Genomic DNA, 13297 nt, shown 5'->3' on the forward strand with positions numbered 1-13297 from the left:
GGTGACATGTCAGATGCTGAAGGGGGGGCAGGGGGGTGTGCGGGCAGAATCTGTGGCAGGGGGCAGAGGGGGGAGGAGGGGCAGAACAGGGAGGGAGTTGAGCCTCCTGACCGCCTGGTGAAAGAAACTGTTCTTGAGCCTGCTGGTTTTGGCCCGGAGACTCCGCAGTCTCCTCCCCGACGGCAGCAGGCTGAAGAGGCTGTGAGATGGGTGGGTGGGGTCACCTGCAATCCTGATGGCTTTGCGGGTGAGGCGGGAGTTATAAATATCCATTAGAGAAGGGAGAGAGGCACCAATGATCATTAAAGTGTTTATTTAAAATGACTCTGAAAGCAGAAGACAGGGAGTCAGTCCGAGTCTCCAGAATGTCCCGTCTGAGTGCATGAGAGTGATTGTAAATGAGCATCTCGTCTCCTTGTGACACCCTGCTGTCTCTGACTTCATCCTGCTGCTTTTGTCTGAATAAGGTGATCTCGGCTTTTCCCTGTTTCTGATCAGCAGCACACTTTCTTCTCAACTCTCCTCAAAACTCAGTAAAATGATCCTCTTTAATGCCACACGGCCACAAATATGTGATTTAAGGAGCCACTTGACTCACTCTGACACTCCTTCCTGCTCTCCACCTCCACACCGTGTCTTCTGTCCTTCCTGTAAACTTCACCTCGGCTTCTTCTTAAAGTCTGCACTTAAATCTACATGTAGAACAAGAGATCAAACCCACCGCAGTGGGAGTTACTGTTTAAAAAGCTCCAAAGCCTGGGATTGGATAAGAGCAGTGATGTGATGGGAAACGTCTGCTCACTTTCCTGTTAGATCTTGTGGAAGTTCTCGTTTGTTGGAGCTAAATGTTAGAACACAGATCTTATAGAAGACTGAATAAATGTTGGATTAAATTATAAACAGGAGATGATAATAATGTTTCTCTTGGAGCAGAGATGATTACATGCTGGTGGTCATGAAGTACCGCAGTCCAGTGTGTGGGGATTAATCCAGATGTTTTTCTGTTCTTTTCAGGATTTGATGAACATCTGTGTGTGTGATGAAGACTCTTGTGTTCCTGCAGTTCCATGTTGGAAATGAGCACTTTATTAGGAACAACTTGTGACCTGCATGAAACTGCTTACAGTACTCTGTGCAATTTATCAGTCAGATCCATTCCAAAGAAATCAAAATATAAAGTGTTTTATTTTTATTGTATAAAACTAGTTTGTGTATTTAAATTTCTGCAACAGTTCAATAAATTTATATCTCGTATCAAAATATATATATGAACTTATTTGCGTGCTGTACATTATTCCTTGGTGTTTCAGGTGTAATGGTGTGTACACACACACACACATACTGAAAGAAATCAGTATGGCTCAGTTGGCTAAGGTGCCATACCATAAATCCGGGGACCCAGGTTTGATTCTGTCCCGAGGTCATTTCCTGATCCCTCCCCGTCTCTCTCCCGCTCATTTCCTGTCTCTACACTGTCCTGTCCAATAAAGGTGAAAAAAGCCCAAAAAAAATCTTTAAAAAAAAAAACCCATTCATTCAGTCTTATCTGCAGTCCAGTGGGATAATGTGAGGGTTTTGTGTGAAGTAGTGTAACTGCAGTGTGTGTGATGGCTTTAGTATTTGATTCCTCTTCTATAGGGCTGGAGGACTCGAGTCCAGTCTTGTGATTACAGATTTTATTTGTAATAACTCCACCCCACCCCTCGGTGTAGAAAGGGGACGTTATTAAACAGCACCTAATTATTTATTTTAAAATAATAATAATCAGAATTCAGTGATCTACAAATGGAATGTGAGTCCGTGTGAAATGAAGTAGGGGTTTAATTATGCATGACTCAGTCTGCAGCCCTGCCCCAGTAAACAGTTTAAACAACAACAAAACATCATTAAGTCATGAATTAAATTAAATCTCATGCGTCAAACTCAAGGTCTGTGAGCCAAATATGGCTTGCTGCCTCATTTCATTCAGCCCCATGAACCTAAAGCAAAGAATAATGTTGAAAGAGCCTGCAGTTCTCTCCTCCTCTACATTTCACACTGTCTCGAATTCTCACTCTAGCCCAGAGACCGTGACTGTACAGCACGGACACATCTCTGTGCTGAAACTCTGCTGAAAACCAACGTCCATGTGCTGTGTTTGATGGAAGTCATACTGGCGTCGAAAACAATTCAGAAACCCATCAGATGTGGGCAGTGGCGTAAACAGGAATTACTCTGTGTGCAGGATCTTTGCAAAATAAAATCATGATCGCACGATCATTTAAGGCACAATCTCCCATCAAACAATCTCACTGCACGAGAAACAAAATTTAAACACAACATATTGGAGAGAGTGTGCAATTCTTCATTATACAAATATTATATTTTATTGGCAAAGTATGATTGTAAAAGATGCCCACTGAACATTTTGACTGCATCCCCAGTCAAGACTGGCTAAATCCAGCCCAGATCCACACAAGCTTTCTTTCTTGAAAGATGATGATAAAAGGCTTAATAATATCCATCCATTATCTATAGCACTTCTCCATCAGGGTCGTGGGGGAAGCTGGATCCAATCCCAGCTGACTTCGAGCAAGAGGAGGGGTTCACCCTGGACACGCCACCAATCTATCACAGGACTGGCTTCATAATATATCGATAACTAAAGGGGCATCCACTATTAAAAGTAATTGATTTGAACTTGTTCCAATGGAAAGACATGAATCAGAAATGTTCTGGTAAATATTAATGAGAAATTAATGTTGAATAATTGACATTTAAGACACAATATGACCAAATATTTTGTTGAACATATTTTGTTTTGGTCAACATCTTGATTTTTTTTTTAAGCTGAATTTTATAATCTAACTTTTTCAAAAACATCACATTTTACATGTTTTCTTTTCAAACATTACAAAGGTCTGTGTTTTTTCCCCCGAAGTGTTCAGCTGACTCTGATTTCATTCTATAGGTTATGAAAGTGTGCGCACCAAAGGCACCTTGTTTCCACTCGTACCCCTCTTCACCAACAGGTAACAGGTTCCATTCTAGTTCACGCACCAAGTTCTGGAGAACATGCAAACTCCACCCAGAAAGACCTCAATCAGCCGTGAGGTTTGAACCCAGAACCTTCTTCCTGTGAGGTGACAGTGATAACCACAGCACCACTGTGACTCTCTCTGCTGGAGCTCCTTTTAGTAACTCATATTCACAATGGCACACATCATGGGACTCACGATTATTAAAAGTCCAAGTTTAACATTTAAGCACATTTTATTTTTCAGGTTGAAACAAACTCAGTCCCACATTCTCATTCATTTGCATGCCTGTGTAGGAGCAGTCGAGTTGAGTTCGTATCGAAGCTGAAATGCACCTCGATATCAAAATACCACCACATACGACGTGAACAAAGACATGCTTTAAATCAATAAATGTTTTATCTGGTCCCTCTTCACCACGACGGTCCAGTACAACGCCCGCATTACTGCTGACGCCGCCCCAATCCGCCCGTCCATCTCACGCTCCATTTCACCATCACTCGTGAACAAGACCCCGAGATACTTGAACTCCTTCACTGCTTCATTGCTGCCCCCAGTGAAGGAGTTATGATCCTTTGACAGTAAATTAAGAACACTATAAAGCTGCATTTTTTCCTGTTCGCTATGGGTGGAGTTTGACATTTAACCCCCTCCCATGCTCAAATATCAAGCTCCGCCCATGGAGCCACACCTTCTGCAAATCACACGCTCATGACACAGTGCAGTGAAAAGAGGAAACAAAACCACGGAGAGCAATCATTTGTTCAGACTCAGGTTCATCACATTAATGTAAATATTAGTAATTCGGAAGCTAAAGTTGTAATTAAGGGCCGAATCAATGTGTGTGTGGCAAAATAAATGGAACAAAAACTAAAGGAAGATCCCTTTTAAAAATAATCCATGACTGGTGTGCAGGATCAGGAGGATGAAATAGGAAAGGGTTATGAGAAGAAGAAGGAATGATCAGACTTGTGTCAACATTTCCAATCTTTATTTGATGGGAAAAGACAATAATGGAAAGTGTGAATACTGTGGAGACGCAGAAACAGTTGCCCGTGTTTTATTGTTCTGCCAGAAGTATGATTCAGAGAGAAAAGTGTTAAAGAATGTGCTCTGAGAGATTAGAGAACAAAACATGAGTGATATTGTAAGACAGTGGTCAGGTGACACGTGTTGGAAACTTGTAGAGTATTTAGGATCAACAAGACTAATGAACAGAATGAGAAGCAGTAGGATTAGTGATTAGTTCTCTCTCTGAGTATTAATGTGAGAGATGGTAGGGCTGTAGTCCACACTCCAGATCAGAGGGGGCGGTAGTGCACCGCTAAACTCTTCACCAACCCACAAAGAAGAAAGGGGGCGTGGAGGCCCAGCACCAATGAGAAAATCAGAAATGAAGGTGTGTATGAAGCTGGTCATGTGACTCAAACTGAGAACTGGCAGTCAACATGTTCCACAGCCTCAGCCGAGGTGGTCAGTAAGATTCAAGAGAGGGATATCGGGGGGATGGCGTGTCGAGCAGTCGCATCCCTCTGAGCTCCTCAACAAGGTCCCCGTGTAAAATTTATTTGAAGCGTATTACTCCACTTGACCTTTCCTTTGAACCAAAACTCAGCCCGAAAATGAAGAAAAATATTAACACGAAACCCCAGGCAGTAAAAAGTCTCCCGTTTAAAAGCAAGGAAAAGTTGAGTGAGCATGACTGTGCTACACCCAGGGAAACAGCTAGCAACAACAAACGGGATAGAGAGACAACGCCAACAGATACTCCTGAAAAACACACATGGACAAGAAAACGGAAGGCATATCTCCAGAAGAAGAAACAAACGCATCAGCTGAAACTATATTGAAAGCTATCGAGTTACTGCAAAAACGTGTCGACGACCGCATGGAGGAAATTAATAAGCAGATGCAACAACATAGCTCCATGTGAGCCGCTATATCTAAAACGGTACAGTTCAACTCAGAAGAGCTAAAAGAATGCAAGATGAAAATAAAACACTTGGAAACACAAATGGAAACACTTAGAAAGGAAAATGATGACATGAAGGGATGTGTATTGAGCTGAGAAAGATACAAAAGAAGATGGTGCCTTCGCATTAAAGGAAAAAGCCAACGAGAACGTCAGAGCAGAGGTGCTGGAGCTCCTGGGTAAAATTGTGCCTGACTTGGCGGCGAAGATGGATGATGCGGTCAACGTTGTCCACAGAGTAGGTCGAGCGATGGAAACCAGGCATCGACAAATCGTTATTCTATTTGCGAGGCGGGCAGTGAGGGATGACATCCGGAAGTGAACGAGAACTTCCCCAGTCTGCAAAGAAGAAGGGATCCGCTTTGCTGAAGACCTGACCCAAGAAGACTGGCGGTCCAGACAGGCACTGTGGCCAGAAATTGAGCAGGCTAGAAAGGAAGGCAAGACTGCGGGCTTTAGGGGCCCATTTGGCCCCTTCATTGAAGGCAAGCGCATGATGGAAGAGACCTCAGGTTTGGGCTGATCTTTAACTTTGAAATGTAAACATCGTGGAACAGTTCTGACAATGGGACTTCTACCTCAAGGTTTTCCACTCCACCTCCCTCAACTTCTCAAAGAAGTTTCTTTTATGTGTTCTGTGTTCCAGTTAAAAACTGATAGTTCTTTTATTTCTTTGAATACAAGGGGACTTAAAGACTCAGTTAAGCGCAAAGCTGTTTTTCTGTTCTGCAAAGCGCAACAAGCACACTGTACTTTTCTGCAGGAAACTCATCTCATCTCATTATCTGTAGCCGCTTTATCCTTCTACAGGGTCGCAGGCAAGCTGGAGCCTATCCCAGCTGACTACGGGCGAAAGGCGGGGTACACCCTGGACAAGTCGCCAGGTCATCACAGGGCTGACACAGACACAGACAACCATTCACACTCACATTCACACCTACGCTCAATTTAGAGTCACCAGTTAACCTAACCTGCATGTCTTTGGACTGTGGGGGAAACCGGAGCACCCGGAGGAAACCCACGCGGACACGGGGAGAACATGCAAACTCCGCACAGAAAGGCCCTCGCCGGCCCCGGGGCTCGAACCCGGACCTTCTTGCTGTGAGGCGACAGCGCTAAGCACTACACCACCGTGCCGCCCTGCAGGAAACTCATTCTGATAAATCTGATGTCAAGTTTTGGTGACAACAATGGGGAGATAAAATCCTCTTTAGTCATGGGACAAATCGTTCAGCTGGAGTCGCCGTGTGTTTAAACAGATGTCCTGGTAAGATTCTGTGAGACGAGGCAGATGAAAATGGACATTGGGTTGCCTGTGTTATGGAAATTGACAATGTTCTTATTGTTTTGATTAATGGTTATGGTAATAATAATGATGATTAAAAAAAAATAGAACCTTGTTGCATCAGTTATCAAAGAACTACATGCAAATTACCCCACGGATAATATAGTGGTTGGAGGTGATTTCAACTTCACTCCTGATGAGTGCATGGATAGATGGCCTTCACGACTATCACAACAATATAGGAATCCAATTATAGGGAATTCATGAGTGATGACAAATTGATAGATATCTGGAGAACTTTAAACAAAGAGGTTAAACAGTTTACTTGGTACAAACCTAATGGTCAAATCAAATCACGTATGGATTATTGGTTGGTATCAAACTCAATTTTAAAACGTGCCACAGAAACAACAATTTCTAATAGAACTTTAAGTGATCATTGTATCATTAATTTGAAGCTGACAAACAAAAACAGAAGCAATAAATTCAAAAAGTATTGGAAATTTCATTCACAGTTGCTAAAGAATGAGGAGTATTGTCATCATATTAATCAACTAATTCTGGATATTAAAAATGACAATTCGATCAATACTGAAATGGGAATATCTAAAATTCAGTATAAGAAAACTTTCAATAGCTTTTGGGGAAAAATTGAATAAGAAAAGGAGAGCAGAGGAAGCAAATCTGATCAAAGAACTCATGACACGCTACACTAAACTAAATTGGAGTGAAGACGATCGAGAAAAAGTAAACAGCTTGCAGTCCAGACTGGATGAGATGTATTTAAATAAAGCAAAAGGAGCATATGTAAGGTCCAGAGCCAAGTGGATAGAAGAGGGAGAAAAAAGCACAGCCTATTTCTGCAATTTAGAAAAACGTAGACAAGAATATAATTCAATTTGTCGTCTAATAATTAATGGAAAGGAATGTACAGAACCCAAACGCATAACAAAAGAAGGTTTTGATTTTTACAGGAACCTTTACAAATCTTCAGACTTGGAACAGAGTGCCACGCTCTTCTTTGATAAGATAAATAATTTGTGCTGGCAGTTGTTGCAGTTGCGTTGTCTAGTTCACTATGCTAATGGGGCACACCTTTCTATGCTTTCATATCCGGCCTACAGGTTTTACGATGAATGCGTAAAAAGGGCTTCCCCTGTTTTAAAAACCAGCAGCCGCCACTGCTCCACCATCACCACCATCAACAACATCATCTGTGTGGCCGTCAGGGGGGGTGCTACAGAAAGGAGAAACACGAACAGGCCTTTTCCATTTGCCCTTTTGGCTGCACCAAGTCAAACCATGCTGCACCAATTTGCGTTTCCATTATCAGTTCTAATGAGCCGAGTCTAACCATGCTGAGGCCCCAAATGGACCATCTCTGCAGATGTGACATTGAGCCATTTGTTCAGCTGATCAGTAGGGATGCTCCTGGCGACTAATTTGCCAGTCAATTTTTTAGACTAATTGACTAGTCTAAAGTAAGAAAACACTCAGAAATCAGTCAAAATTGAGCACAGTTTTAATTTGCTACGGTTATAGAGCCATTTAACACCATTAATCATGTTCTTCAATAATCTAATAAATGTTGCTATGTGGCATTTGTCGCCCTGTATTTACAAACGTCGCACATATATAACATGATGACAACTCACATATCTTGTGCAGGTAACTTGCTGAGTGTGCCAAACGGTATGTTGGCAGTGCTACAGTAGCACCTGTAGCTCGCTCTCCATGCAGGTAAACGTCCACAACCTGTGCTGAATGTGGTTACACATTGCTCCAGTTGAGTGGTTATATGCCAGTTTATTCTGACAAAGCCTACATGCAACCTTATTTTCCATTTTCTATACTGTCGCAGCACATTGCTTTTACGCGTTTGTCACATTATAGTCCACCTCTCTTGTTGGATTGAAACTGCTGTGCTAAATCAGTTTCAATGAAAAAAAAAGCATTTGTAAAAATACTGTATAAATAGAAATATTTCTAGTTTTGTTACTACTCCTCTTTTCTGCCCTTGGCTATGAGAGGTCTCCATGATCATCATGTTTGATTACTCAATTAATTGTGTGTTATACAGGGCTTTTGATGTCAGAGACACTATTTAAAATGTGACCCCACCTCAAAATCAGAGTAGATGATTGACTCTGTGCCATCGCTATCCATGTGCTCGTTAAGGGACTGCTGCACAGTAGAAGAGAGACAATTCATGACAAATGTGATGTTTAGGGAGAAGTGTCACACGGAAGGCAGAAGACGTCAAGTACGCTTATGAAGCCAAACGCTAACCATTCTGTGCCGTTTAAATCACAATATAAACTCACCTCGAAGTCGGAGTCCATAGCGTCGCCCGTGCCATCGCTGTCTTTGTCTATGCGCTCATCAAGGGAGTGCTGTACAATTGATCACATCCTGTTACATCACTTGGTTGTAATCAAAAACAGCCACAGCCAATGAGCTGTGTATACATACAGTAAAGCATCAAGTTGGTAGGCAATGCATGCAATATCTTAGTTAATAATCATAATGAATACAGACATGAAACAAACAGTAAGGGAACCTACTTTTTCAGGCTCATCATTCATCCTCTCCCTTTCACCATCACCGCTATTTACACCGTGCCCACTGGGTTGCTGGGGGGGGGGGGGGGGGGGGGGGGGGGGGGGGGCATTTTTGGAAATAACTTAATATTGGGAGTTAAATGCACACCTCATGTCTCATGACAACATGATGTTTAGGAAGAAGTGTCACACCGAAGGCAGAAGACGTCAAGTATGCTTATGAAGCCAAACACTAACCATTCTGTGCCGTTTAAATCTATCACAATATAAACTCACCTCGAAGTCAGAGTCCAAACCGTCACCCGTGGCATCGTTGTCTTTGTCCATGTGCTGTAGAAGAGGAGAGACAATTCAGAACATGATGTTCACTTGGTTTTAATCAACTGCTGAGAGGAGACAATATGTGGCTTATTGAAGTTGAATGAATATTACACATTAAAGTATACCATGACACTTCAAATTGTCCAGACTGTACAAATGTAATCTTACCCGTACCTCTTGATGACTCCCAACCTTGGCATCTTCAGTGAAATCAGAATCTGAGCTGCACAGATGATGATTATTGCCACACATTCGCTAAATATCTATAACCCATACGCAGTTTAACCACAACACAATACATTTTACTAATAATATGTATTGATTGTATTGTTTACCTGTCTCCAACACTGGGATCTGAAATAAAGTCAACAATATTAGATTGTTTGGTAACATTAATGTTACATGAAGCTTGCAAATATACAAATATTTTACACTTTAAATTTGAAGACACATTTGGCTGCACACCAATGCAACAAAATGTGTTTTAGCAGTTGACATTAATGCTCCCATTTCTCCTAAGGTGAGGAAAAGTTTAGTTAGCCTGGTAGTTACTGAGCAAAGTAGCTAGATATATTATATATATGGCTACATGGGCATCGCCACCATTGAATGTGAAGGGGACGTGTCCCCCTCACATTTCATAACTCTTCGTTTGGACCCCCCCACATTTAACATAAAATATGAGTTCACCCAGCGCCGTTTCTATTGCTTCGTGAAAGAATCCATTCCACTTGATTGATAAGAGAATACACAGACCACTGAAAACCCACTCTGGGTTTTCCGGGCGTTCCCTACAACAACTCACCACGTGCAAGCGAATCTCAGCGCGAGCAGAGACAGCTGCTCGAGAGTGAAGGAGGTGATATCAGCCACATTGCCACCTCACAACAGCTTTTGCTGAAACCTTATTCTTTTGTTATCTGCTCTCAAAATTAACCCTAGGCCACGTTAAATTAATATTCAACGAAACAATGAAATGAGCTTAGCCTAATGGGGTATTCTTGGTTGATGGTGAATTCATTCATCTCATTATCATCTCATTATCTGTAGCCGCTTTATCCTGTTCTACAGGGTCGCAGGCAAGCTGGAGCCTATCCCAGCTGACTACGGGCGAAAGGCGGGGTTCACCCTGGACAGGTTGCCAGGTCATCACAGGGCTGACACAGACAACCATTCACACTCACATTCACACCTACGGTCAATTTAGAGTCACCAGTTAACCTAACCTGCATGTCTTTGGACTGTGGGGGAAACCGGAGCACCCGGAGGAAACCCACGCAGACACGGGGAGAACATGCAAACTCCACACAGAAAAACCCTCGCCGGCCACGGGGCTCGAACCCGGACCTTCTTGCTGTGAGGCGACAGCGCTAACCACTACACCACCGTGCCGCCTGATGGTGAATTGTTTGCAGTATTTCCTCCTCCCCAGACACAATGGACATAAGGACATTCTTTACAAAGCAGCGGAAAGTCAGTCAGAATTTCCCCACAGGACAGGTTTTTTTTTTTATCCCAATGGAAATGTTAGTGCAGTTAGCTGGCTAGTCAATGTTAGGAGATGTATCAGCTAGCTTAATGTTAGCTATCATTTAATTCAAACCCAGTAGGCCTGCCTTACTGTAATGCCAAGGATGAGGTCAAGTCTGCTCTGATGATATTTACTGATTCCCTGTTGTGATTTGAAGAACTTGTTTTGTCTGGTCTTTGCCAGTTTTCTGGAAAGTAACATGGGAAACCAGTGTCTGGGGAAGGAATAGCAGAAAGGAAAGCAATGGAGAGAGATGGGTGTTATTCCAGGTGGATTGTGAAGGAAAGGGGGATAAAAGTTATGAAGTGGTAGAAATTGTGGTGGCACCAATGTAAGAAGGAGTTCTATCTATAAATCTATTCGTTATACTGATCTGTAAATGTTACTGTAGTACCACCATTGCATGTAGGTTGACAAAACTGCACTTGCTCATTGTGTGAAGTTCTCTTTTATGTGTCGTTGCTTGACACAGTGTGATTGTGTGTTATGAAGACTGCATGATGCCATGCCATTTTTGTTATGAGCATCACTAAATCGGAAAAAAGTAAAATGCACCCACTAAAGTCACTGTTGGTGGTGAACAAAATCGCACCTGTTCATTGTGTGAAGTTGTTTTTTGTGTCACCGTTGCTGGACACAGTGTGATTTTGTGTTATGAAGTTTGCATGATGCCATGTCATGCCTGTTCATTGTGTGAAATTATGAATATTCTTATTTTTAAACATACAGCTGAGTGTCACTATTGCTTGGCACAGTGGCACATTGTGTTACATCTAAAACTAAAAAAAGGAAACACAAAATAAAAAGTAAAATGCACCCATAAAGGTGATAAACTGTGTCACAGTCATCTCATTATCTTGGGCAGAGCAGTGGGTTTAAAAACAGGCTGATGAATATATGGACTCATTGAATGAGGACTAAGGCTACGTTCACACTGCAGGCTGAAGTGACTCAAATCCGATCTTTTCGCCCATATGTGACCTGTATCCGATCTTTTATTGACAATATGAACGACACAGATCCGATTTTTTCAAATCCGACCCAGGCCGTTTGGATATGTGGTCCTAATTCCGATTCCTATCCGCTCTTTTCATATGCGACTTCAGTCTGAACCGCCAGGTCGCATTCATCCGCCTTGCACATCATCAACAAGCCACAAACGTCACTATTCTGAGCTGAAGTAGGCGGCGGGTCTCTCAAAAAAGTTACAACAACATGGCGCATAATCACGGGCGCAGATAGACGGTGGGACGAGTCATATTTAAATTCACCTCGTTCGGTCCCCCCCACTTATAGGGAGGAAAAAACGTCTATGCTGTCTTTCTTTGCATAAGGCAAACCTCACGGAAAAATCAAAAGACTAATTACCATTCGGTTTATTGAGGTGCACAGCAGTGTATACATAGTTGCAACAACTCACATAAAACAAAACAAAGACTGATATTCGGTTGGTTGAGCTGCGCAGACTGCACAGGTTGCGAGCTCGAGCTTGGTTGCTATGGTTACTAACAACAAGTTTGACAGGCATATCGGGGTTGGAGTTGGTTTGCAGGCAGCTTTGTCCCCCCCCAGTTTTTTGTCCCTCCCAGTTCAAAAAACGTATCTGCGCCCCTGCGCATGACATCAATGCGAGGGACGCTTCGGGCTGTGAAGGTTCTGAATCTTCTCAATGGAAGGACGCAGAGGTTAGGGAGCTGATTTCCATTTGGGGGGATGCAGCTATTCAAGCTAGATTGGATGAGTCATACCGCAACCGGGCGGTTTTACTTCCGTAAACACTGGCCATGCTCACTGCGTGTGACGTCGTCGTATCCTGCAATGCGCATGCGGAACACTTTTAGGTCGCTTTTCGTTCATACTGAGGATCACATACAAGTCGCATATATTTGTTAATGTGAACGACCTCACAAAAAAATCGGAATTGAGCATTAAGCCTTGCAGTGTGAACGTAGCGTTATTGTTGAGTCTCTAAAATAGTCATTGAATTAAGTGACTTTTGTCGGTAAAATTAGGTGTTTAACAACCTGTTAAAAATCCACCAGAATGCAGGAAATGGCCTCTAATTAATTAATAAATGTTCTGGGGGAGGACCCCCCACACCAGTGTGTCCCCCCCCACATTAAAAATGCTTCTGGCGCCCCTGTATGGCTAACTTACATCACTGACACCATGACCAATTTTCTCCATACGGTATATTGTCCTTCGTGGTCTGGGCTCCTTGTCCTCTCGCAAATATGGCCGGTCCATGACCCATCTGTTCCTGTGAGGCGCCTCCATTTTCAGCCCTCAGCCCTTTTCTTTCCGCTCAGCCGCCGAGTTGAATCAGAGCGCGCGAGGCGTGTTTGATTTGATAACTTTAGCGGATGCTCGGCCCTGATTGGATGATGGTTGCTGGGGGAGTTCTTCTTCTTCTTCAGTCAGGTTTATGTGGCGGTTGGCAAACGCAGTGCATTACCACCATCTACAGGACTGGGGTGTGTACACTTGAATTAATTACTTGCACTACTCATAATGTGCTATGAAAGAGAGATGTAAATGAGAGGGTGCGAGAGCCAGAGAGAGAGGGAGAAAGAAAAAAAATCCAACTGAATACCAGATAAATAATTGCAT

General features: G+C 42.8%; 1 protein-coding gene across 11 annotated transcripts in view; it reads left to right on the forward strand.

Annotated features, from left to right (window-relative positions):
- LOC132882239 (NACHT, LRR and PYD domains-containing protein 12-like) overlaps window positions 1-13297 on the forward strand; it is a 1431284-nt gene that overhangs the window by 159602 nt on the left and 1258385 nt on the right. Inside the window, exon 13 of one of the 11 annotated variants that reach the window (XM_060915512.1) lies at window positions 1015-1170. The exons of the other annotated variants lie outside the window; for them this stretch is intronic. Within the exon in view, the coding sequence (XP_060771495.1) occupies window positions 1015-1021 (7 nt within the window). The 3' untranslated portion in view covers window positions 1022-1170. Of the gene's footprint in view, window positions 1-1014; window positions 1171-13297 lie in introns of those variants that run through there. 11 annotated transcript variants of the gene reach the window in all.

The sequence above is a fragment of the Neoarius graeffei genome, chromosome 2 (assembly GCF_027579695.1).
Source record: "Neoarius graeffei isolate fNeoGra1 chromosome 2, fNeoGra1.pri, whole genome shotgun sequence".
NCBI classification, from domain to species: Eukaryota; Metazoa; Chordata; class Actinopteri; order Siluriformes; family Ariidae; genus Neoarius; species Neoarius graeffei.